Source organism: Sus scrofa, chromosome 11, assembly GCF_054392235.1.
Source record: "Sus scrofa isolate SSC_HxYL_T2T_F1_AM1 chromosome 11, Sscrofa_HxYL_maternal_Yorkshire_Landrace_v2.0, whole genome shotgun sequence".
Taxonomy (NCBI): domain Eukaryota; kingdom Metazoa; phylum Chordata; class Mammalia; order Artiodactyla; family Suidae; genus Sus; species Sus scrofa.
The window spans coordinates 69,472,470-69,499,875 of record NC_139393.1 but is presented as its reverse complement, the minus strand read 5'-3'; the positions used below and the strand labels follow the sequence as shown (position 1 = coordinate 69,499,875).

At 43.7% G+C, this 27,406-nt stretch overlaps 1 protein-coding gene across 2 annotated transcripts in view; it reads right to left on the bottom strand.

The window, feature by feature from the left end:
* The window catches only part of GPC6 (glypican 6), a 1,126,030-nt gene extending 1,099,916 nt beyond the window's left edge, over positions 1-26,114 (bottom strand). For both annotated transcript variants that reach the window (XM_021065371.2, XM_021065372.2), the window contains exon 1: positions 25,303-26,114. In XM_021065371.2, the coding sequence (XP_020921030.1) occupies positions 25,303-25,462 (160 nt within the window). In that variant the 5' untranslated portion in view covers positions 25,463-26,114. The remainder of the gene's footprint in view (positions 1-25,302) is intronic.
* Positions 26,115-27,406: the final 1,292 nt, after the last annotated feature.

The following is a 27,406-nucleotide window of genomic DNA, read 5'->3' as shown; positions in this document are numbered from 1 at the left end:
AAAAATGTGTGTGTCCATAAAACATCAATGAAAGTATCACAAAACCCTATAAGGATGGTTGCCTGAAGAGGTCAATTCTCTGGTATCGTTTAGATATTGTTGTAGTACCAACGCATATATTTTTAGATATTAAAAGCATCTAAGGGATTTGTTATATGTCAAATGTTCCAGTTTGAAAAAACTGTAGGCCCCCTCATTCTTCTTCTGGAACCTTCCTTTTCTCTGCTAAGGTGCCATTTGAAGCCAGTGTCTCCAAGTTCACTGTTAGGACAACCATCTTTAGTCTGGATCTCATAAACGACTGGAAGGAGCTATAATATATCATACATATAATATGTTACAATTTTAGAGTTCAGGATATATGTATCCTTGCTCCAGTACTGCCACTCTCATTAATGACTCCACATTAAAAAATACATAATATACACAAGCATGTGTATGGTGTATATGTGTGTATGTATACGTGTGTGTGTGTGTGTGTGTGTGTGTGTGTGTTATGAGAGAGAGAAGATAAATGTAAATAATGCCAGAATATCAAAGTAACTTCATCTTTATTAATCTTCTTTTGCCTTTCAATACTTGCCTATCTTCTCTGTTTTTCACTAAACCCCAAGTCGACACCTCAAAAATGAACAGATAGTCCATGAAATCCACCAGTTAAGAAGCTTATCTGTTTGTCCATCCCCGGGCAAAGTACCTATGAAACAGATGAAGCTGCATAAACCTAGCCCTGGAGGAGCTTAAAATCTTCAAACAGCAACCACAGTTTCCAGACAATTTTGGAGTGGTAGATTTATACACAATTTCCCTAGAAACAGGAATGCCTTTTCTTTCTTTTTTTTTTTTTCTTCAATTACAAAATTTATTTATCTAGAGGCATTTATAGACTGGATTCTTCCTCTACCTTAGAATGTTTTAAAAGCAATACTGATACTGCCTCTCAACAGAGTCATTTCAAATCAACACAAGAAAAATTATTATTACAAGAAGCTGAACTCGTCAAACCACAGCAGATGCTATCATCACTCTTAGAAATTAATTGCTAAGAAATAATATGTTTAGACAAGTTCCCTTCATGGCTCAGTGGTTAAGGAACCTGACTAGGATCCATGAGGATGCGGGTTCGATCCCTGGCCTTGCTCAGTGGGTTAAGGATCTGGTGCTGCCATGAGCTGTGGCGTAGGTCACAGATGCGGCTCGGATCCCATGTTGCTATGGCTGTGGTGTAGGCCAGCAGCTGTAGCTCCAACTTGACCCCTAGCCCGAGAATTTCCCTATGCTGCAAGTATGGTGCTAAAAAGCATTTAAAAAAAAAAAAAAAAAAAGAATGAATGAATGAATGAATGAAAGAAAGAAAAATAATGCTTAGAAATGGGAAGCTTGAGAAAAACCTAAAAGATAGACAATTCTCTGAGTGTGGAATATCTGTTTGGAAAATCTCAATGCTTTCTATCATAAGGACTATCTCCAATCAATCACTCTTGCTTCTCTCTCCCTCTTCTTGCTGGCCTGAGCCATGCTCCCCAAACTCCCTTCTCCCTGCCTGCCCACCCTCCTGGGATCAGCTCTGCAGGAGGAACGAGCATGCTCAATAGTCAATATTCTTCAGAAGCCAAAGAGATGACGTGGTAACACATCTTGGTCCTTAAGTCTGTAGCCATAAGATCCACTTTCCTTCTGGAAACAGTATTTGCTGTTAGTGAAGGAGTTTGCTTTACAGATCGAATGGGAGGGGGAAAGATGTCTAACGCTGCGCATGAAGATAATGGTGTGTCTTCATCTGAACACCCACTATGCTGATATATAATTCTAAGTTAAATCAATACTGAAAGACAAAGAAAATAAAATAAAAATTCTAATTTTTATCATGACTACCATATTGTTTGAAGTATTATTTTTCCCAAAACACTTTTGATGCCCCTGTTCATAAGTGCCCAAAGCACATGTGGTCTGTGAGCAACCCAGCAGTCTTTCATAATTCCCCTAGCAGTACCATAAAAACAGTACTAAGCTATAATAAAATAATTGTTAAATCTTGCCTTTGATTTTCCCCAGAATGAATACACTACTGTCGCTGCTCCTCCATGGCACAAGCTGCTAAGGCAAAAACCAAAACAGGTGTATCTCATTGGTCCATTCTAGGTCATGTGACTTTGGCCTGGCTGCAAAGGAGCCTAGGAAAGCAAGCATCTGACGTTTTTAATTCCCATACGGGTAGGCAAGCTCTGCCTTCCCTTAGACCCAAAAGGATGAGGATTTTTCTAAATCCAGAAAGTGATTTAGGTGCTAGAAAGGGATGCAAAGCCTAGAAAGGTGGTTCAGAAACAGCTAGAATGATAATAATTTAACAATATAGCTTTACACATGATGACTCAAAGTCTAGGCTAGTAATAAGTTATCAATTGATCTTATTGGAAGATTCTAGAGATGGCTCAGGGCTAGAGTCACATTTGCTGCTTCCTACCTCCTCTACCAATGGAAGGTTAAATGATTCATGATATTTTGGAAGAACTGCATAAACCTTCACATAGCCTAATAATCTGAGAAAATTATCTTCTAGAAAAAGTTACTTTGCTCATGTGAAGAAGAAAACTGTCTAATTCACATGGGTAGTAGTTTAATCCATGGGCTGTAGAATCTTCCTGGCTCATCTTCTTCCCCACCTATTGCCTTGCACAAGTTAACTGTACTCTTCTTGTCTCCATTTCCTCATCTGTAAAATGGGAATGGTAACACCTATAATGAAGACATTGAGAGGGTTACATGAGATCCTACAAGAGTTTAAAACTGTGTGGGGGACATAAAGCACAGCCAATGTTATATACTCAGTGGTATAACATGAAGCACATTTTTAACAAGCCTACTACACCTTCTATGCTTTATCTTGATTCTGTTTCATTTCATTAAAGGGCAACCTCAGCTATATGGAAAGGTCAAGAGAAAAAAGAGCAGATTCTTCCTTATCCTTTGAAAAACATCAGTGGAATAAGACCATTCAACTCTATGTAAAAGGTTGATTTTTCTCAGAAGCAAATGCATAGGTAAAATGCAAGAATGGTCTCTCTCTCCTAAACACCAGGATGAGGACAATAATGTGTAATGTCTATCTCGACTAGCTCTAAATATAAATGTGAATCTCTACACCACTAATTCACACGGTGGAGAAACATCTCAACATAAGCCTCAGTAGGAAAATACTTACATGACACTTTGAACCGCATGCCCTTCTAGAGTGTGAACTTAAAGGCAAGGTACTCTGACCTCGTTTGTGCTCAAGCAATCTGTAGAAATGAAAACTGGCAATATCATGGCTAGAAGTTAGCCTATGTCCAAGAGTATAGACAATGCCCTTCATAACAGGGGATAAACATGAGTTGGTCAGCATCTAAAGAGAGGTTATTTTCCAAGAATCAAGCGAAAGCCCAGGTCATTGTCATAACTTGCTCCATTCAATACATGTGTATTGAAAGCCTTATGTGTGCCAGGGGCTGAGGCCACGCCAGGATAAATCAGCCACGGCCCTATCTTCTGTGAGCTCATAGACTAAGGGGAGACGAAGCGAATCTATCAGATACTTATATTTTATATTTGCAATCAAGTTAGAAAGGGATTACTGCTCCAAGATGTTTAGATCAAATACTGCATGAGATAAAAGATAGGAGAGTTTCCACTGCTGTGCAGCGGAAATGAAACTGACTAGTATCCATGAGGACCCAGGTCTGATCTCTGGCCTTTGCTTAGTGGGTTAAGTATCCAGCATTGCCACAAGCTGTGGTGTAGCTCAAAGATGTGGCTCGGATTGCACATTGCTGTGGTTGTGGCACAGGCTGGCAGCTACAGCTCCAAATTTGACCCCTCGCCTGGGAACCTCCATATGCCATGGATGCAGCCCTAAAAAAAAGAGAGAGAGAGAAGAGATGGGCCGGAATTTTTCCTTCTAAAGGCACTTCTTAGAAAACGAAATTGACCTCTCTTGTCCAGAGGAAGGTATAGAGTCCTTGGTGTCTGCCCCCATTTAACCATGAGCATTGCTGGTACAGTGGTGAGCTTGGCTGTCTTCGAGTTTTTTTAAATGAAGAGACTTGTGGTTGCCAGGGGAGGGGTGGTGACCAGGAGTTTGGGGTTAGTAGATGCAAACTACTGCATTAAGAGTGGATAAGCAATGAGATCCTGCTGTATACAACAGGGAACTATTATCTAATCACTTGTGATGGACTATGAGGGAGGATAATGTGAGGGAAAAGAATGAGTATATATATATATATATATATATATATATGTATATATATGTATATACATATATATATGCCTAACTGGATAACTTTGCTGTACAGCAGAAATTGACAGAACATTGTAAACAAGTACAATATAAAAAAGTATAAAAAATAAAAAGAAAAAGAAACTTCCTTCAAAGACTACAAAACAAAACTAGCAGGTCTATCACAGCCGAAATGTAGGATTAGTCTTTTAAAAACTTTGTTATTGTGGCAGTAGTGAATTTTCTCTCTCTCTCTATCTCTCTTTAACACACACACATACACACACACACTCACACTCACACAGCATCTTCCCCAATCACAAAGATATATGCGATGTATAGAAGCCTATATTTTGCAGGTTAGGAAACCGGTCCACTATCTGAGAAACAGAACCCAAGGCATACATATTTCTGACAGAGTGTTACATCATTCCTTTAGAAATCGAGTAAAACATTTCAAAAGAAGCAACACTTTCAATGCTTCCACTATCTGTTAGGAAAAGCCCAGTGCACCCTGAGGATCCATATGTATAACATCGAAAGAAATCCCTGAGTTCAGGGTTTTAATTCCCTGTAGAAAGAAAAATAAAACTTTAAACTTTGTTTTTAGAAGGAAATATTAATTTGTCCAGATCAATTTAACAAAAGCAAAATCATTTAAGAAAAGCCATGGTTTCTGTGCTAAAACTATTTCTGGTATTCTCTTTTTTCATCAGCGATTGCCTTTTTGAAAGACAGGTGTGGAGTTCCCGTCATGGTACAGTGGTTAACGAATCCGACTAGGAACCATGAGGTTGTGGGTTCAATCCCTGCCTTTGCTCAGTGGGTTAAGTTTCCAGCATTGCTGTGAGCGTTGCTGTGAGCTGTAGTGTAGGTCACAGACGTGGCTCGGATCCCGCATTGCTGTGGCTCTGGCATAGGCCGGTGGCTACAGCTCCGATTTGACCCCTAGCCTGGGAACCTCCATATGCCGCCGGAGTGGCCCAAGAAATGGCAAAAAGACAAAAAAAAAAAAGACAGGTGTCTGCAAACACATGTGATCCACAGGCTGCAGGCGCAGAGCAGGCCCGGCAGAGCCGCCAGCAAGAGCAAGGAAGAGGCCCCATCCCGGCTGCTCACCAGCTCCATCAATAAGGCTCGCTTGTGCCAGGCTTTTAAATACCTTCATTTTAAAATTAGATTTTGATTTTTTTTTCCCCCTCAGAAACAGCTACATCTCTGTTGAGCTACCCAAACACATTTTACAACTTAGATTAGTGTGCTCTGCCTTCCTGCTCTTTTTTTTTCCCCCCACAGCTGTTACTTTTAAGGGAGAACATTTTGCTTTACAAATGAGAATGGAGGCTTTTATTTAAAGAAGGAATTTTTCTGCTTGTTGTCATCTGGGCATCTTCCCTACTTTTTATGATTTCAGAACCTGCTTAAAACCTCTTCACAGGCAAACTGCGCAGCGCAAGAGTTGAAATGTGCACCGTTTCAAATGTGATCGAAAACATAGAGACTAACTAAAAAGGAAGCCAAGGAGTTCCCGTCGTGGCTCAGTGGTTGACAAATCCGACTAGGAACCATGAGGTTGCGGGTTCGATCCCTGGCCTTGCTCAGTGGGTTGGGGATCTGGCGTTGCCATGAGCTGTGGTGTAGGTTGCAGACGTGGCTCGGATCCCGTGTTGCCGTGGCTGTGGTGTAGGCCGGCGGCTACAGTTCCGACTGGACCCCTAGCCTGGGAACCTCCATATGCCACAGGAGCAGCCCAAGAGATGGCAAAAAGACAAAAAATAATAATAATAATAAAATTAAAAAAAAAATAAAAGGTACGCCAAGTCAGATCACAAGGGCACCAGAGAGCTCATTTGCATGTACCTTTTCTCCAGCTGGAACCACATATTGCACCATCTACGCAAGAAAGCTGGTAAAAGGCATTCACAGCCTGAATTGTTCTTTTAAGCCGCCAGTGCCAAAAAAAAATTGCCTCACCATTAGTGTCATCGTTGATTATCAAAATATTTATATGTCTATTTAGATATAAGATACCCACTTTAATAGGGTAGCGTGAGGTCGATGAATTTTTTTATGAATTTTTTTAAATACGCAACATAATCACATGCTAATGTCCCCAAAAGAATGTTTGTAGAGGAAATGGTAGAATGGTCACCCTTTAAAACATCTTGAAACAGGGGCTGTCATATGGGATGCATGTGGTTGTCTTCCTAATATTTCCCTAGAAAAATCATTAAAATGCAGCTGCTAAAATAATTTCGGGTTAAATATCATCCTTGAGTAATATAGACAATTCCCTCAGGACAGATGCACGTTCTGTTTGCTTGAACAAGGACTGACAGAACTTTTCAAAATCAGTGTTGCCCGGTGTCTTAAGGAATTCACAGGCATGCTCTGTTTAGCAGAGGAATTTAACCTTCCCTCGGTGCTGTATAATGAGGCTTCACCCATTTATATGGAAAGACAATTGACACTATATAAGAAATAAATTGTTCTAGTGGAGAAAAAAGGCATTTCAGAATCCCGGATTCAGAGCCGCTGCTTTCTCTGACCCACCCCCTCCAAGAGTTTACCTTTACCTGCGCAGCAACCTTCACCTGCTTTCCTCTAGGCTCCTGGTGCCCTTATCGCTCCATTTCCCACATAATATTGAAATTAAGCATCTATTTGTCTGTCTTCACTACGCTCTGTGTACCTCAAGGGCAGGGCAATGCTGGGTGCTGTTCTTGAACCAACTAATTAAACAGAAATCTGTACTGACCTGAACTGATGTAAGAGAACTTTAGGTACCAGCTTAAAATGGCATTCACGGGGTTACAAGTGGTTCCTAGGGACATTCCAGCGACACAACTTATTATTCAAAGCGTCCACCGTACATAGATCATCTGACGGCTTTATCCCTAGGCCTGACTTTTTAAGCTAACTTTCCTCTCTATCAGTTTCCTTATCTCGCAAGAAATGTCATTGCAGTTTAAAGTGACTCTACATTTAACTTCTCTAATCTTTATAGGTATTTGAAAAGTGCGGTCAGTGATAGCTAAAATATGCCACATTTTAAGGGAAAAAAAATATCTCGATAGACATTTACCTAAATGTAGCAGGTGCTTCATTATAAGAAACATGCTCTAAAATAAAACAAAAGCAACAAAATCCATGTCCTACGCAATAAACGCTGGTGGCCTATGCTTTCGAAAATTGATTTCTACTGGCTAAGCTAATATATCAGCTGTGATCTTTCAAAGAAAATATAAGGGTTGTTTTTTGTATTACACCATTTAATTTTGATCTTACCGAAAGTTGTCTGGAAGGCCTGTCCCCCACAAAGACAAACTCCTCATAGTTCCAATTATTTATTGAGTACCTACTATGCTCAAGCACTACGTTCTAGGGAGTACAAATATGCATTCAAGTTCCCTCGGCCATCCCATAGGTAAATTTGGGAAACACAAATAAAGAGGTTTGTTCTGTTTTGTTTTATATTTTTTATTAGCGTATAGTTGATTTGCAGTGTTCTGCCGATTTCTGCTGTACAGCAAAGTGACCCAGTCACACATATACGTACATTCTTTTTTTTTCCATATGTTTACTTTTTATTGAATTTGTTAATGTTACAGAGTTCTTGCGCTGCCAAACCATGCCTGAGAATTCAAAGAAAGAAATGGACAGCCTCATCCACCCTTCATTCTCTTTCTTAAGTTATCTTCCATCCGGGTCCATCCCAAGAGACTGGCTATAGTTCCCTGTGCCGTACAGCAGGGCTTCATTGCTTCTCCATTCTAAATTTAATAGTCTGCATCCATTCTAAATTTAATAGTCTGTGGCTCCCAGACCATCCTACTCTCTCCCTTCCCCTCCTTGGTGGCCACAAGTCTGTTCTCTATGTCTGTGAAGAGATTCATTTGAAATGACACAGGACAAGAGATATGAGAAAGCAGAATCTGATTAATTACCAAATGACTAAACAAACATTCCATAAGAATGCAAGAGAATGGAGTTCCCTTCGTGGCTCGGTGGTTAACGAATCCGACTACTAACCATGAGGTTGTGGGTTCGATCCCTGGCCTCGCTCAGTGGGTTAAGGATCCGGTGTTGCCCTGAGCTGTAGTGTAGGTCACAGACAAAGCTCGGATCCTGCGTTGCTGTGGCTCTGGCGTAGGCCGGTGGCTACAGCTCTGGTTAGACCCCTAGCTGGGACCCTCCAATATGCTGCGGGTGCAGCCCTCGAAAAGACAAAAAAAAAACCTAAATAAATAAATAAAATAAATTTTTTTTTTAATTTTTAAAAAAATGCAAGAGAAGGAAAAATTTAAAGACTGGATGGGCTAGGACAAATTCACGATGGGGAATTTGAGGCCAACTGGACTTTCCTTGGTGGAGAAAGTGGGGAGGACAGACCAAGCCTTCTTATGAGGTGTTAACAGATGAGCCACGGAAGGAACACAAAGTTGGGGGGGAAAGTTCTGTATTAGACAGAAATTTCTAGGTGGGTGCTTTGATGTACATTGGAAGGATAGTTTGAGATCCTGAATATCAAACCAATGTGGTTGAAATTTATTCTCAAGCCACTGGAGGACCAAACTGACAGAGATGGTTTAAGGCTTCAACTGTAAGCCAGTGGGTCTCAAAATGTCACCTAGGCACCATCAGCATCTTCTGGGCGTCGGCCCCATCTCAGAGCTAGGAAAACACCTAGCTTGGGACCCCAGCAGCCTCATTTGAACAAACCCACTGGGTGACCTTGAGAACCACTAGTTTCAGCAAATTAAAATAATCAAAGCCATGCAACTATTATAGATCCTTCTGCTGGCCGCATGCACAACAGAAACCTGTGAGGATGGCCTCAAAGAGAAGTTTCAGAGCCATTTCCAAGCAGAAGACCAAAAAGAAGAGAAATAAATGTTTTTGAAAGATTTGCTATTTGACATTTAACAGCAATTCGGGATCACCATTTAACATTCCATTAAAGCGTCTCTCTCAGAAGCTTATCATAAAAAGAAATTAAAAGTGACTAAGTCTTAGAGTGGGGATTACAGCCTACTAGGTTTTCTCTCACCCCTTCTGAATAAGAAATAGGAAGATTGCTCATCATGATACGCGTGTGTCGGGAGGGAATTGGGAAAAAAACACCAACATTTACTGGAGACTTCTCTCTGTCAAGCTGTTCACATGCATTATGCCACTTAATCCTCACAGAAAAACATTAGGAGCCAAGCTATATTTCCTGCCCTTTTATAAAAGTAAGGATCCTGGGGTTCAAAGAGGTAAGAAAACTTTAAAATAATCAATTAGTAAGTACAAAACAAGGAATTAAGTCCTTCTGCTTCGGTACAGTACCATCTGCCAGGAAGTCCACAGACTCTCATATAAACAAGAAATCCATAGTATTCGCAGTTCGTTTGATGTTTGAGTCTCAGAAACTTTCATCTTTCTTATTTAATGGGGATGATATTTTGCAAATACTTAATCAATTCCATTTTGGGGGCCCCTTTTCATTGTTTTCCAACAAGCTTCCGCCTCCAAGGGCACCTGTGTCTGTCACCTGACCTCTTTGGGAGACAAGAGTCTCCCACCTGGATGCAGGGCTTGCGTCCAGGAAGAGAAAGGACAGCAAACCCATCACTGCCCCCAAGGTGGTGAGCAGAAGGGAGGCAGAGGGATGGGAACAGCTCCCCATCACTCAATCCCTCACTCCCCGGACCCCCTTCTCCCAGTTTCTCTTCTCTGAGCTTTGAATCACAAGAAGAAAGCCAAAGAGAAGAGGTATTTCTGGCTCAAATGCTGTTTAGGATTCTGGGAAGAGACTGTTATGGGAACTACCTGTCCCCAACCTTAGGGCCAGGCCGCAGGCACAGAGTGATAAGAGGGAGGGCTGGACCCCTCTCACCCCTCTCCCAGGGGCGGGGAGATAGGGGTCTGGCCAAGCAACAGAACAGCCATCCTGGGGAGCCTCACAAGGCAGCTGATCATCAAAGCTGCTGGTGGGCCAGAGACCAGGTGAGGGTGACACCTTCAGGAAAAGGAGTCAGCAGGGCCTTCTCAAGTTGCTCAAGATCAGAGCCCAAAGCTGTACAGGCATCCTGGAGGTAGGGACACCCCAAGGAAGCTCCCTCTTCCCTCTCCCCCTTTCCCGGGAAAGAGTCACTCCCTTGTCACTCCTTAGCCCCAGGAAGAGGCTGATTTGTTTACCTATCATCTCTTGTTGTGTATACGGTCTTTGTTAATTGCCTGGCATTATGTAAGAGCTTTATAAATGTTAATTCACGAAATACCATCACACTACTGAGAGATAGGGACTGCAAGTGACCCTGTTCACAGGTGGCAAAAATGAGGCACCGAGACATTCAGAAAAAAAGACTAAGGAGCAGAGCCAGGGGTCAAAGCCAGTCTCTGCTTAACCGCTAAACCAGAGAAGGTGTCCCACAGGATTGACTGTTACTGAGAAGGGCTAAACCAATAGCACTAAACTTTAAACTTGACCGCACTGAAGTCTGTTCTCCATCTACTTACCCCCGAAGTGGGGGGTCCTGGGGACAACCAGATGGGGCATGTGAGGGAAGAGGAGGAGGCGGAAGACGAAAACAAGAACAGGAAGAGCGCCAGGAAATGATGTGCCTTGTCACATCCAAGTTCCGACGTGTCCATATTTTCATCTTTGGGGGGAACAAATCATGGCAGTTCACATAGTTCTCGAAGGTCCTCCAAGAGCTTGCAAAACAGATGTGTCCCCGGAGTGAAGAATGGTGGCCCATTCACATGGCTGCTTTGCTCTTATCTTGTCCAGGTACCACCAGAAAGTTGAAATATTAGAAGCACTGCTTGGACCTAAATGAAATCCCAAGAGGTAGCATTTACCTCAAGTTTTTCATGGAAAATGTCCAAGTCAGAAGGTGTTTTTCAGGTATGTTTAATTTTGCTTTTTTCCCCAAAAGCCCACAAGACTGAAATACCAACCTGGGACCAAACCCTGGCTTAAGGGTCTCCCAAATTCTTAAGGGAGCACACAGCTGCCTGTTTGGGGAACACTTTACACCCTCCCCCCACTGGAGGACAAAACAAACACTAAAAACAAAAGAAAGGGAAAGCAAAGGCAGACTGGATATAAGGCTGAAAGTGAAACGTATTGCTTTCAGAAATATACTGTCATTCTTAGGATCAAACGAACAGATTGAAAGTATGAGGTGTTTTACAGACACACAGAACTGGCTTGTGGTTGCCCCAGGGCTAGGGAGGGAGTGGGATGGACTGGGAGTTTGGGGCCGGTAGATGTAAACTATTACACTTAGAACGGAGAAACAATGAGCTCCTACTGTATAGCACAGGGAACTAGGTCCAGTCTCTTGGGACAGACCATGATGGGAGATCGTATGAGCAAAGGAATGGATATCTACGCATGACTGGGTCACTCCGCTGTACTGCAGAAACTGGCATATTGGCACAACCAACTCTAATTAAAAAAAAAAAAAAATTTTTTTAAGAAGGTATGAACTGTTTTAGAGGCAGGCTTCCTGGGGCTCCATTAATTATTTTTTTCCCTGATGAGATATTACCAAGTGGGGCCACTGCTAATGATAACATCATCTCCGCTCCTGGTGGCGGGTCCTATGGGACACAGAGGCCAGCAAGGTGGCGGATGCATGGCACCGACACCATTTTATATTTATCTGCGATTTGCCTGAGTTTTTCAACCCTAACACGCCGCTGAATAGGTCCTGGGATATGGTGTTTGCACAATGTCTGCAAAAAAAATGATTCTTTCGAGGAGGGGGAGAAAAAAGGACAGCGCTTTCAATGTTCAGTATCCGTTACATCTGCTGCTCAGCTGGAAACGCTGTTAAAAGGCCATTAGAACCTTAAGGTAACAGACCTGGAAGGCTCTGAAAGCCAGGGAGCAATTTGCTGTTTGCGTGAGGAGGATGGGCCCAGCCACTTCCTCTTCAAGGGCTGAAAACAGCTTCTGTCACGAGCCGTGAAAATCAATTCCGCGGGAAGCCTCCCCGGCTGCAGTGTGGCTGCAGGTGGGACACCTAGGGGCCGGCGCTGCCCAGCTGAGTGTCCTTCCGGGCTTCCCTGGAACCTTCCAGAAGTCCTGGGCCGGGGCTCCCCTGGGCTGTGCCTGCGAGGCCCTGGGCAGCCTGGCCTTTCCAGGAATCGTTAGGCTTCTCTCTCAGGGGATGCCAGTTTTCTCTGATGCGTTGTGAGGTCAAAGTCAGAATTGCCACCCAGAATGAATCCGGCTTCAGGAAGCGGCAACCTGGGAAAAGCTGGCTCGCGCTTCTCTGTAGTCCCTCTTTGTTTTTCGTGATGATAGTAATTGGGAGAGAGGCTCATTTTTGCAAATGCCTTGTTTCAAAGCCTTTCAAAACAGAGAGCATGTCTCAACTTCTTTTTTTCAAATACATCACTTTTTTTCAAATATTTCAGATGTATCGCAATGGCTTTGTCAAAGATTTGTACTGGCTACACGAATGGTCAGAAAGCTTAAAATTCACTTTAAAGTGTGTTGCAGGTGGTTCTAGGAAATGGTTATTCCAGTTACAAAATACAACCTTGGTTACCACAAAGAATTAGAATCATTATAACCTAGATTTTTATATAGAGTCAACCCTTTGTTAAATTGAAAACCTTTGTGTAATTTACTAAGCATGTTCTAGATAGGAATAAATAGCGATGCTTAAATCATAGCAATCAGCATGTGATAATGCGCATAACTTCCTGCAATACTAAATTATTTATCTTTACACCAATAACCCAGGCTGAGAAAGTGACTCAAAGTTAATTTGTTAAATTAAAATAAGAAACAAGATGAAAAAGGAAAATGTCATGGGTTTTGCTGTGAATGTCTGCTGTACCTAACATATTGTTCTAACTGGAATTTAGGTGTGATTGAGCTATACATTTTCTGGAGTAAAATAGAAAAACGCAGGTTGATACAATTTCTCTATGTCTATTTTATAAAACACATCATGAAGATCTCTGATTTTAAGAAACCCTCAGAGTTATTTTTTTAAAGAAGGGAAGGTGGTAAATGAAAAGAGATTCTATGTAATAATTTTGTTGTTGATGACACAAGACTTGCCATTTGCAACCTATTATATTCAATTGAAATTGACCTTTTATGAGAGCCATGTGGTAATATAAGTGAAATGAATATATTCTTTATGGCAGTCATATAAAAGGATTGGCCTAAGCTTTTAACAAAGTACTTGACCTCCTGGTGTCTGAATACCCCCAAGTCTGTGAAAGAATATTGAATAAGATAACCACATAATCAAGTAAGTAGTAAAAGCACAATAAAAGCCTTTCACACATTAGCACTTGATAATGTAAAAGTAACAGCTATGTTCCCTGCATTCAGTGCAAACATGTAGCTGGAGGAGAAGCTGCCACAGATTAGGTAGGCGTGTTCAGGAATCTTGCATTTCCAGAGTGTTAGTACTTTAGAATTACAAATTTTTCTTTTCCAAGTAGAGGTCCCATTATGTCAAAGATCATTTAAATTTTCAAGATCATTTTTTTAAACCTTCTGCTAAACGGAAGAAAAAGAAAAAAAATCAGCGATTTTAAATTTTACCATTTTTAAAATTTTAAAAACTCCCAATCATTGGGATTTGGAATAAAATAGGATAAGCAAACAGCTAAAGGACAAAAGTTTCTTACTTTTCCAGGAAAAAGTTAAGGCCTATCATTTAAAAATATCTATAGTAATCTAAAAGCATGGTGGCTTTTTTCAAGTTCATTTCAACCATTAATTAAGTTCACTTCTGACCCATTAAGAAAATAATAATTGAAAGTTATTCATCATTTTTTGGAAGACCTCAAAGTGCTTTCTTTGCAAAGAAAGAGATGCCTCAACTTCATTGCAACCTTGAGAAGAAACACCTCTAGGTCCCCGAAATTCAGCTGTGGAACCCTGGACCCTGGTAATCTCAGCTCTTCTGGGGGCACAGAAAGAGGAAGTCAACTTCTCAAAAAATCCAAAAACTGTAATAAGGAGCAAACACACTAGCTGATAAAGCCTACAGAACACAGGTGTGCATGCCCAGAACGGATTATGCTATGTCTTCAATGAAATGCGTATACAAAGAGTGACCAGCTCTAAATGTAGTCACCCCATATTTAGAAGTCAGGAACAAACCACTAGACCTGCACAAGGGGAAAAAAAAAAAAAAAAAGAAAGAAAGAAAAAACCACCTCTGGGGCATGGGGGTGGGGGGGGTGAGGGGTGCAGAGGCGGGCAAAGAATTACTCTTGACCAGAGATCTTTTGAAAAGGACCCCCCAAATGAGTCCTACATACCCAGAGAAAGCCTACGGTGTTAGCGAAGAAGCACGTGAAAGAACTTTAAGATGTCCTTTCTCAGTTTCCCTTTAAAGCAATGCTGTGGTTTTCTTTAACTCCAGGAGAAGCGCCCTAGGCAGCCTGGTCAGGCCCCTTCTGCTCCAGGCATAGGTGGCTGTGGATTGAACTAATCTAGTAACTCTCCTTGCCTTGGTCCCCCTAGTGGCCAATGCAAACATCTGAAAGAAGACTGTGGAAATAGAGGGGGTTGCAATTTGGAGCAGCAACACTTTGCGGGTGGAGATTCTCACCAGAGATCAAGGAGAAAAATAACACAAAATCATTGCCCAAACTGGACTGTCTGCTCTGAAAAAAAAATGTGTATTTAAAACCACAACAAACGTACCCAGAAATTCTGGATCAGCAGATCAGCATCACCAGCAGCTCAGATCAGCCTGGACCCAGCAGCATCCGTATCACAGGGGAACATGTTACAAATGCAAATTATAGACCCTATCTCAGAACTACTGAATCAGGAATGGGGGGTGAGAGGGGGGACCCAGGCATTTGTGTTTAATTTGTATCTGACAAGACCTCCAGTGACTCTGATGCATGATAAAGTTTATGAGCACTGCTCCAGGTCACTGGTTCTCTTCCCTGGATGTACACTGGAAGTACTTGGGAAGTTTTAAAAAGAAGAGAAGGGAGGGAGGAAAGGACCCTTCCCAAATAAATTAAGTCAGAATATCTGAAGATGAAGCTCAAGTGAAGGTATTTTTTTAATACCTCACACGACTCCAGGATAACCCTGGCTCTTGCCAACTCGAAAGAGCCAGTTAACATTTTCTGGTATTTTGTGAGCCGGCTGTTAAATCTGCTAGTAACTCGAAATCAGTCATAGTGGGAACATTGAGACCACAGAAACTGGCAGATGCTACCAATCATGTCTCCCCAGGCTACCCTCCAAAGAGACGACTGTCTAATGTTTATCAGTTCACCGCTGGCCAGAGTTGGGAAACATGGTTCAAAGCAAAAATGCCAAAACCTTAATTAAATCAGATAGTCTGATTCAGTCTTCTCACTTGCTCCATGACCCCTCAGTTCCTTGGGATTCTTAGGAAGATGATGAAGAGTAACCAGTTCAGTGGCCACATATGTGAGGAAGGTGAATATCAGCCCCCATCTGCAACCATGACTAGTTCAGATCAATAGCCATTGTCCTTCTTTCTCTTCTAAGCGTGGGCATAGGAAGCAATTCTGGAATAAGAAGTGTGGGTAAATCTGCCAGGGGATTGCTGAGGGTTGTCTGTGGCATCGCTATAGAGCTGGACATGGGAAGAAATGGTCCCTTTTTGGCACTGCAACGAGGCTTTGCCTCTTGGTACACCAGCAGGCAAACGTTTCCATCCTGGAGCTGACCTACAGAGAGGATGGACTGGATGAGCCAAATGGGGAGAACGAAGTGCTACTGTTAACCTCCCATTTTCTCACTCCTAGAACTGCTCTGTGTTGGGACGTCTTCATGTGTAAAATGATGGTTGTCCATGATTGTGTAAGCCAGCTGAGTTAGGATTTTCCATGACCCACAGCCAAAAGGATCTTAAGTGACACGGATTAGTTTAGGCAAGAGTTTCAACAGCTTTAAACCCCCCCCCCTTTTTTTTTGGAACTTATAATTAGCAGAGCAGTTTTTCAAGCTTTTGTTGTTGTTGTTGTTTTTAATTTTGCCTCTTCTGGAGTTCCCATAGTTTGGCTCAGTGGTTAATGAACCCAACCAGCATCCATGAGGACACAGGTTCGATCCCTGGCCTTGCTCATTGGGTTAACGATCCAGCGTTGCTGTGATCTGTGGTGTAGGTCACAGACGTGGCTCAGACCCTGCATCGCTATGGCTGTGGTGTAAACCAGAAGCCGGAGCGCTGATTTAACCCCTAACCTGGGAACTTCCATATGCCACAGGTGGGCCCTAAAAAGAGGAAAAAATTAAACATAAATAATAATTTTGCCTCTTTTTTCTCTGATGACCTCACTCACCCTCCTCTCCTCATCACCTGAGCCTTTATACCTAAAACAACTCCTTCCCTCTCCCGGAGCCTTGAATAAGCTCTCTAATCCTCCTGTTTATAGGGCTTGGCCAATCTAAAGCAATACTCTCATCACATCCCTTCACTGCCATGGACCTCAGATCATAACTTACTTCCTGCCATCTAAAGCCTAGGGCATTCGAGGCCCATCAAAAATCTAATCCCACCCTCCCTGTTCAGCGTTACTTCCCACAAATTCTTAATCAACCCCTTTCCGACTCTCCTCCACCAGCATTATTTTTCTCATAAAAAATTTAACCCCACCCCAATGCCTTCTTCTGTCATGGCCCTTTTTCAGATGCGACCCATCCTTCAAGGTTCCTGTGACGGTTAACTTTATGTTTCTACATCACTGGCCTAAGGGATGCCCAGATTAATGGCAAACATGATTTCTGGGTGTGTCTATAAAGGTGCTTCTGGAAGAGATTAGCATCTAATGCAGACTGAGTGACCAATGTGGGTAGACACCATCCAAAACTTTGGTGACCTGAATGGAACAAAAAGGCAAAGGAATGTCCAATTCTATCTTCTTGAGCTGGGATGCCCAGCTATTCCTGCCCTCGGACATCAGAGCTCCTGGTTCTTAGGCCTTTTGACTCAGACTGAATTATACCACCTGCTTTCTTGGGTTGTCAGCTGGCAGGTGGTAGATTGTGGGACTTTGAGGCCTTTATAAACACATGAGCCAATTCCTTTTTTTTTGTTTTGTTTTGTTTTTTTTTGTTTTTGTTTTTTTGTCTTTTGTTGTTGCTATTTCTTGGGCCGCTCCCGCGGCATATGGAGGTTCCCAGGCCAGGGGTTGAATCGGAGCTGTAGCCACCGGCCTACGCCAGAGCCACAGCAACGCAGGATCTGAGCCGCGTCTGCAACCTACACCACAGTTCACGGCAACGCCGGATCGTTAACCCACTGAGCAAGGGCAGGGATCGAACCCGCAACCTCATGGTTCCTAGTCGGATTCGTTAACCACTGCGCCACGACGGGAACTCCTGAGCCAATTCCTATGATAAATCTTCGGTTATATATCCCTATCTATCTAGTAAGTCTCATCTCCATAGAAAGAAAGAAAGAAAAGAAAGAAAGAAAGAAAGAAAGAAAGAAAGAAAGAAAGAAAGAAAGAAAGAGGGGGAGAGAGAGAGAGAGAAAGAAAGAAAGAAAGAAAGAGAGAAAGAAAAAGAGAAGAGAAGTAAGGGAGGAGGCAGGGAGGAAGGAAGGAGGGAAGGAAGGAAGAGAGAGCTTATTGGTTCTGTTTTTCTGGAGACCCCTAATACAGTTTCAATTAAATTTGACCTCCTCCTTTCTGCAAGGTCAAAGAAATCTCTTCATTCTGTGATTCTTATCATTACAGTCAGCAGTGCAATTTGGTACTTAAGCCAGAGACACACCATTGGGCAATGAAGTAACTAATTCTTCGTCTCAGAAAAAAAAAAAAAAAAAAAAAACTTTTCAGTTTTGTACACTGCCACAGGACAAAGAATTGTGACTTGAGTTTCAAAATGGGCAAAGCAGATGTCATACATTTGGATAATTCTGTATTTTCTCTGAGTTAATAATGCACCCCACTCTATTTAGGAAATCTTTTTCTCTCCCCCAGACTGATACTCTTTAACAGTCCTCTGCTGGTTTAATGATACTGTTTCCACTAAAAAGCACAAATGAACTGTGTAGAAGTATTTACATGACCTTGTTAATTCCAAGAAAGTTTCTGGGACACTTGCTTCTCTCTTAATTTTCTCTTTCTCTCTCTCTCTCTCTCTCTCTCTCTCTCCCCCTCCCTCCCTCCCTCCCTCCCTGACACACACACACACACACACACACACACACACGCACACCTGAGTCCTTATTCATTGTCAGTCACATAGCAGATGCTCAGGAAACAACTGTGGCCTGATGAATGGTTTGGACAGTATCAATTTTACCTCCTAAATATTTCTTGACCCCTTCAATTTCCTTCCCTTCCCACAGTCACCACTCTGGCACATACAAAATCTCTCCTCTTTCTGTATCTCCCCTTTGTTCCCCCCCAATCTGTTCTCTACCCAACAACCAGAGTAACACTCAAAAGCATGCCCAGTCCTGATTAAAACACTTCTTCAGCAGCTTCTCACTGTTCCAGGTTAAAGGCCAGAGTCACTGCAGGGAGTTGGAGGAATTTCAGTGCTGATCCAGGAGAGAGTTCCTGGTCAAGGAAAGAGACGGGACCACGAGGGGCACCTGGACAGGACAAGCTTTCTTGGGGAGGCACGGTGACAGGTTGCAAGTGAGGAGAAGTCCCTCAGGGCTAAGAAGCCTCCAGAGACACCAAGGGGCCCCTACCAGGAAGGAGAAGAGGTTATGGGCACTGCCAGGGGAGGGAGACATGTACACAGGTGAAGGTGCTGGGCCATAGGGTGTGGAGGGCGGGGACAGCTTGTATAGGCCCAGGGTATACAAAATGGTTCAGAATCTGGTTTGAGGCTATAAAACCTTGAGTTTAGCCCACAGGCTTTGGAGCTAAGGGTCCATGCCTGCGGTGTTTGGCCAGTATGCATGGGCCTTCTTTAGATGGTATATACAAGTCATTAACCTGGTCCTCAGGCTCATCTCCCATCTCTCTCTCACCCCCCTTACCCCTTCACTGTTCCCCCAGGTTCAGGAACCCCTCTCCCTGTTTCCAGGGCCCTCTTACCAGGTAGGCGATGTGTGTGCCCTCTGCTCACTCCCTTCCTACTGACTCCTACTCCTGCTTCAGAGCCCACTGCTCTTCCTCAAGGATGCACTGTCATCACCTATGAGCAGAGCCCAAGAACCTATTAAATGCGTTTCCAATGCCAGAAACCCCAGGGACAGTGCACTATCTCAGCCTTTCACTGGGAACAGTGCCCTTAATGTCTGCTCCCCTGCTTGGATTACAATTCCCAGGACCTTAGAGCCAGCGTCTGGCACAGTGACTTACACATAGTAGGTACACAAGAACTATTTATTGGAGAAATGGGGGTGGGAGCCTCAAGGAAATGGAGAAGGGATTGTAAAAATAATCAATAATCTGGATAATGTGTCAATGTGGAGTCAAATTTCTATTTGTCTTTGTTTCTAACCAGTGCATTTGTTTAAAAATACACTTCATCCAGGGTGATTAAAAGCTCTTCAATATTTCCATCCAGGGTTCTTAGAATTTTTAAACCTGGACCCAAGATTTAGTACTATGAAATCCTTTATTTACAAATATGCCATCCCAGGGAGTCAAGTGCACTTTCAAACATTAGCATAGAAATCACTAGAAACTGAAAAATATTGGAGAAATCTATGAAACTATTTAAAGTTTAGTTATGGGCCAGTTAAAGAATTTAAGAGAGCAGAGGTCAGTCTGCGAGAGGATATAAGCACCAAGTTTGAAATATTATTCTCTTTATCCTAGCAAGACAACACTAAGTCACCTTACCAGCCTTGCTAAGTCTTTTGAGAGATGTGAATTAAGGGGGTGGGAAGTCTTATAGTGTTACTCTTGTGGGTTTGAGTATAAATTCATAGTACGACAATAAATTATTTTATCAAGAATTTCTTTACTACAATTTTTATTCTAAACTCAGGTGACTTCAGTTTAATAGGACTTAGTGATTTTATATTTTGTAAGTGTTCATGATATTCACCCACCCTCTCACATAAATGATAATGCAATGTTTATGCTACCATATTTTAAAGAATATAAGGTTGCATATTTTAAATCACTTTTGACAGTGGCCTACATTTCTACTCACAAGCTATTATGATGTGGCACAGTTAAAAGCTGTTTTATGTAAAAAAACTCTGTCAACTCAGATGAACTCGTTCTCAATGATGACATATCACCTTCTAATTAAATCAGCTAAGATAACTCTGCTTGCCAGATCATTCGAAAATTAATTCCCAAATCAAGAGTCTAACAAGTGGTACTCCTACCAGCCCAGATTTTCGATGGCTTTGATACCTGGAATTAATGTAGAAATCTAGTGACTTGATAAACCATTAAAAAAACATCTGAAGATCTGCTCATTTATACCTCACACCGTTCCTCGAAAGGATTTTAAAGACATCATCTAACTAAACAGAGGGCAAAGAAATCAGAACCCTGTGAAGCAGGCAGCTAAATGGAAATTAAATTATTTATCCCAAACTAGGCGATTTAATATGTCTCTAAACGAGCACCAAACACTGGTTTTTCATTTATGCTAATGTGATAGCTACATATAAATTGAAAAAAGAGTTGGGTTTAAAGGCAAGGTATTAAATAAGTCGGTTTGCTGGGGAGCAGAGGCAGGGAAGGCTGGCCCCTGAAAAGTACGCCCCCCGCAAAAAAAGGGAAAGGACTGCTGGACAAAGCCCAGGTAAAAGGAACCATTACACAGTTTGTAATTTGAAAATAATAAAGATGGACCAAATAGGTCACTAGCATATCAGTGGAATATGAGAATGTTCTCTTTTTTAATTTTAAATTTTGAGAGAGATTCTTAGATTTCTGAGATAAACATATCAAAGAGATGGGAAAGAACTTAACGCTCTCTTAAAATCCAGTTGCAGCCCGACTCTCAAAATACCTGATCCTGGAGAAAAAGAGGCAAAGTAAATTATTGAGAACAGAGTTAGTTATATTTTTTTTCCTAATCCATGGAGATAAACGTCCCTCCTCTCTCTTCCCGCATAATTTCCTATAGTAAGTTTTCTTTTGTTGGACAAACCCAATATTTAGAAAGTAGGGTCAGTGTATTGAAAAAAACCAACACATGTTTTTACTTTCTGTCTTTTACGGAACTTCATCTATACAATGACTGGGGAAAATGCACAGACACACAGTTTAGTGGTGGTAGTGTGGCCAATGCCTGAGAACATAAAATCCAAATTTAAAATGATTTTGAAAAAGGAGAGATGTTCCCAGTAAACAGAAAAAGCGCTCAGCTTTAACTGTGAGCGGCTGCATATGGTGATCGATAAGCCAGGCTATAAATGTATTAGATGAGGAAAGAGTCGCCTGAGCATGTATTCATTCAATAAACTCATACCGACAAAGCGCGCTCGCGGTAAAGTCTATGGCCTCCAGTGCCTGGGGTCAGAGTACCTTCGTTTGAATTCTAGCCGCATCATCATCTAGCTGAGTCATCCTTGAGCAAGTTAATTACGTGTCTCTCTGATGCTCAGTCTTTTCATCTTTAAAATGGGGATAATGATAGTATCGAGAACGTTATTAGAAAAAGGCAATAAGGCAACGTTTAATGTTTTCAAAGTGGGTAATGTTTTCAAACAGGTGCTGGGCACATAGTAATTTCTATATAAGGGATTATTAAGTACAGTTACATTAGATAAGAAGTAAAAAAAAAAAAGTGAACATGTATGCCAATAAGGTACCATTAGTCGGCTACAAATATATATTATAATGAATGACTCCAGGAAGGCTCAAAGCGTAAAATAGTGGCACCCTAAGCATATGGCAACATTCCCTGAATTGCCCAGACTTTTAAGCAGATGCTCTTTTCAGTTTTGAGTTCCTTTAGAAGTTTGGAGCCAACAGGAGGAGTTGGACTGGAAAATGAGAGAATATGACTGATGCTGGAAGAAAGACTGGCATGCCTCACACTGACCTTTGATCAGAATAACAGTCCTAACAAAGAACTTGATGATACACGGCTCGATATCTTCCCAGAAGACAGAACAAGAGAAAATAAGCAAGCACATTCTGAAGGCTTTTTGGCTAGATATCTGGAAACATTTCGATACCACAAAAATTACCAAGTATGAGAATGGATCGCTGAGAGGGGCTCCAGTCTACTGCTTTGGAGGTCTTTCAAACAAGGACAGATAGTCTATCGGATCTGCCTGGGATGGTTTAAAATCAGGGCTGAGTGAAGATTAATGGTGCGAGCTGCCCCTTGAAGGCCTCCTCTTTCCCAAGCACGCTCTCTGAGAGTAGAACTTTATATATTGCCCATCACAGTCCCTCATCTGTTGAGTTTAAAGAACTCCCTTTTATCCTAGAATAGAAAAGGGCAACACTATTTCACAATTGTGAGTTCTGAGTAAAACTTTAATAATGTCATGATGAAACATAATGTCCTTATTACCTCTCAGTTATTTTACCAGGCAAGCTACCTGCAAATATCTTTCAATTAGAAACAGCTCTCATGAATCTGAAATCTGAAAGGCAGTTCCATTAAATTCAGGTTCCCTGGCAGACTAAGGACACATGCCATTTCTCAACCAAACCAGTAAAAGCCCAAACAAGGCAAAGGATGGAAAGAAGCTGAAGGAAAGGCCAACCTCCATACACTAGACAATTAAAAGTAAATCGTATCAGGAACCAGGGAGGAGAGGAAACCTGTGTTCATTTAACAACAGGGCACCTAAGTGATTATTCCAACAGCAGTAGGTAGCACTGAGTAAAGTTTACCTTGGAAAAAATGCAGAGCCTTGATATACAACTATCTTTCAATTCATTTCTCTTCCTATCAGATGTGCCTCTGACACTCCAGTGACCTATATCTTGATTATTTCTACCAGCACCAAAGGACACGAGGATTTAGGCAAATCAGCAGTGCCCTCCGTCCTAGAAAGTGAGTTTAACAAAAGTGCACACGTTTTAGAACTTCATAGCTAATTAACAAGCACTGTAATCGTCAAGGGGGGAGGGGGGTAAGAAAAAAAGAAAAAAAAAAAAAACCTCCGGAGTTAAAAATCTACTGAAGGATTTATTTCAACCACTGGTAATGTTTCTGGAAACTAAATGGTTGCCTACAGAAATTATAGACACTGAAAATCTTCGCTTTGATATTGAGGAGATTTGCATCGTGGGAAGGGTGAACGGTAGTCTCCTGAAAGTCCCATTATTCACAAAAGAATACTGAAGCAATTTTAAAATACTTAACTATTTTCTTCTTAGAGATATCTTATCTGAAATCATGCTGAGAAATATCTATGTGTTTAAAAGACACAGGAAAAGCCCAGATTAGAGGAGAAAAAGTTCCTAGGAGAAGTGATCCATCCTATAAACCTTTTAAAAGTTGAATTCCCTGAGATTTGGGGGAGGGGAAAGCAAAGCTGATCCTTATCAATTAATTAAAAAGAACGAAATAACAGTAGACAAAGGAGAAGGAGAGTTAAGAAACTTAAGGAGCTATGCGGGCAGTTGCTCACTATTCATTGATTAACAAATTAAAGAGCTCTGGAAAAGGGAGAAGAAATGACTGGAAGAGAAAAGTGGTCTTTTAATGCATCACAGGTCCGCCTCCAACTCACCAGAGGCTGCCTAGGTCTGGCTCTGAATTGAAAAAGCTGCCTGTATGTAATGCTCTGCGCTGTTAGCGTGATGTATATAAGCCGTTTTTCTTTCAATGCGTGCATTTATAGAAATGTGCTCATTCCGGTAGAAGTAAAAACCCTCACTTGTAGAGTTTGTGGATCAGCCATAATAAAAGAGCAACCCCACTACGTATCGAAACTGTGATGCTTTAAGAGAGCTGCAAAAGGCTTTTCCTCCAACGGCCAGTTCTTCGGCAAAACGCGGAGAGGCTGGTGGAAATCCGGCGTCTTGACCATCTGAGGTCAACGAAGACTTCAGCTGCGGGCTTTGAGCAGCCCGCGCCCTCGCAGCATCTCCCGGCCCCTCTCAGCCTCTCTCAGCTCCGCGCTCCCGCAGCCACAGGATTGCCTCTCCCCAACACGTTTCATTCACACAGCCCCCCGAGAAGCTGGGATTCGGTTGGAGCTAAGAGCCGGAAAACAGGCACCCAGGCTGCAGCGCAAGTTGTGGGAGACCAGCGCTGTGCTCACACTGGCGCGGAGAAAGGGGGTGGGGGCTCTGGGCGGAGGAGTGCCGGCGGCCCGCACGCGAGATAAACCCGGTCCGAGGAGCCCGAGACCAACCCACGAGCGAGCCACCCGCTTAAGTTGGCTCAGCTGCCGCGAACCTCGCCGCGAGGCCGCACTCAGGACCCGGCGCCGTGCCGGGTGGCTGGGATGTCCCCCGAACCACGAGGGACCAACCGCAATCGGGGAAGCACAAGGAACCGTAATGGGAAAGCCCGCCCCAAATCTGAACCGGGCAGCCCGCGAACTCCCCAAACCAGCCCGGAACTGCTGCGATCTGAGGACGAGTCCCCGTGTGGGGGTCCCCCTCACCCGTGAGCCTCGCCCGCCCCCGGCCCCGCCGCCGCGGGCCCGGCCTCCCCCAAGGGCAGGAGTGGGGAGCAAGGGGCCCAGGGAGCCCTCCGCGTCTCTCCCTCGCCCCCGCTGGCGCGAGGGCGGGAGCGGAGAAGGCGCCACTCAGACTGTGGCGCTGGGGAAACTGCGGCGGCAGTTCTTCCAAGTTTGCCTGAGCGAGTGGCGCGGGGTGGGCGCCCGGCTAGGGGATCTGCCCTCGCCCGCGGCCGCCCCCGAGGGTCCCGGGCTCCCCGGCCGCAGCGGCCCGGGTCAACGACGAAGGGGGCGCGAGGGCGCTGGAGCCGAGCGCGGGAGGGAGGGAAAGAGGGCGCTCCCGCGTGTGCACACAATGAGGCAGCCGAGACGCTCACCTTCCCCCGCGGGAGCACCGGCCGCCCGGCACGGAGGCGCGGCGGCCGGCAAAGCCCCGACAGAAAGTGAACACCAACAACTCAGCAACAGGGCGGAGGCGGAGGGCTTCCGGAGCCCGGGGGCCGCCGAGGGCTGCAGTCTGCCCGGGCCGCGCGCCCGCGCGCTTACCTGCGATCTCCTGGTAGGGGATGTCCGCCAGGCTGAATCCCTTGGCACCGTACGCCTGGCGAACCTCGCCGCAGCTCCGAGCCTTCACATCCGCCCCGGCCGGGAGGGACAGCAGCAGCCCGGAGAGGGGAAGAATCACAGCCCCGATCCAAGAAGGCATGGTGCAACATGCAAATCCAGCTCGGTGAACCCCAGGACCCGTGCGCTCTTCACCTTGCCCCTCTAGCCGAAAGCCCGCCAGAGCCGGCGGCGCGCTCCTCGCCGCTGCCCAGCGTCACCCCCTTCCGCCAGCCGAGGGGACGAGCAGCGCAGCCCTCTGGACTGCGCTCAGCAAACTTTTATAAGCCTGATGGAGGACGGCAAGCCAACCAGGGCTGGCTGGGAAAGCAGCCGCCTCGCTCCTCTAGCCCCCCAGATCGAAAACGGTGCAATAAAAACGAGAGAGAGGAGGAAAAGAAATGTTTAAAAAGCCACCATGGGGGTTGAGAGCTGTGATCCGAGTTCCGAGCCGCGGAATCCTAGCGCGCAGCGAGCTCGGCTCGCCCGCGTGTGCGGCGAAGGTGGGAACGCGCGCCGGCTCTCCCCGAGAGGGAGATGGACAGGCGGCCGCGAGTGTGTGCGCGCGCGAGTGTGTGTCGGTGTGAGCTCGGGGTTCTTGGGGACCCGTGTGCGTGGAGGTATGTGTTGGGGATGTACGGGATCCAGGGGAAACCTCAGCTTCACACAGACTGAGGGAGCCTGTGAGAGTCCTCCTGAAATAGGAAGAGAGAAATCCTGGAGACAGACACTGGAGGCGAGAGGGAAGGAGAAAGAAGGGGACGGAGCGAAACGTGCTACACATTGCACAGCCGAAATTCAGAGGCAGAGTCGAAGCCAAAACCTGGACTGGATTTCTTTCTACTCGGTAGAAGAAGCCGGGCGGGGGGAAAAGAAAACGTTCTTATTTCCTCATTCCCTGAACATCTTCATCCTGACCCTAAATGGTACCTTTAAATGACATGTCAGTCATCCATCCAGACAACTTATTCTGAAGTCATTACCATACGTTATTAAATTATATTTTCGTGGACGTAAAGGACAGCACAATTCCAATTGTTGCTCCAAATATGAGCAACGATTCACGACCTACTGAAACACAAAGCCAGCATAAAAATGAACATGAGAGGGGACCCCTGAAGAGCACAGCACCGTCACCGCTCTAATTAAGGGTCTCACTTCTGTTTGACTTGGCCTTTATTTTCTGAATTCAGTGCAGGCACACCTTAGAGACGAGTAGCTTTTTACTGTTAAATTGCGAGTTCCGGACTCAGAAGCTTCCCCCTTTTTAATTTCAAATAGTACATGATCTTGGATCAGACATCATTATGCTTTTAGGTTTCCAGGATATGGAGGGACAGGAAAGCTAAGGAGAAGAAGCCGAACAAGGAAGCAGGGAGAAAATGGGAGGGCAGGGGTCAGTGAGCACAAGAAGGAAAATACTGGGAGGAAAGGGAGGTCTTCCTTCCCTCTCCCCAGATGCTCTCACTTACTAGACTCACCATTTTCTTCCCAGGTAACAGAATTCTCAAGTGAGGGATCAACTCAGTTCCTTCTTCCTGGCTTACACACAAGTTCTGTGAAATGGGATAAAACTGAAAATTTGTATCGACTTTCTTATGTTAAGAAACTCTGCTAGGTAGACTGTCTGTTGAAACCTAAAGCTCAGGCAACTACTAAGGTAGGTAAATCCAAGACTCCCCCCCACCCGGCCCCAATAATTAGAATAGTGCTTATTTACTTGTGTGGCTGTATGTACTTATGTAAGCACATTATTCAGCAATAACTGTAGGGTAATGTCACGTTTTTTGGAGCTCACCTGTAGAGCTATAAGGCATTTTTCTGATGATGGTTATAAATGCCCAGGATGACTCGTGAAATGTTAAATCCTATTGGTTATTCCCATCACAGTCATAATCATCATCTTCATTATCCCAACACACGAGGTACTTCTTCCTCTCTTTAATGAATTCCTCCATTTATTACACCAAAAAGGCTCCTGAGTTTAAGATCCAGCCTGATTTCAACTACGGAAATGTTGAAACGTGAGGTTATCTTATTTACGAGT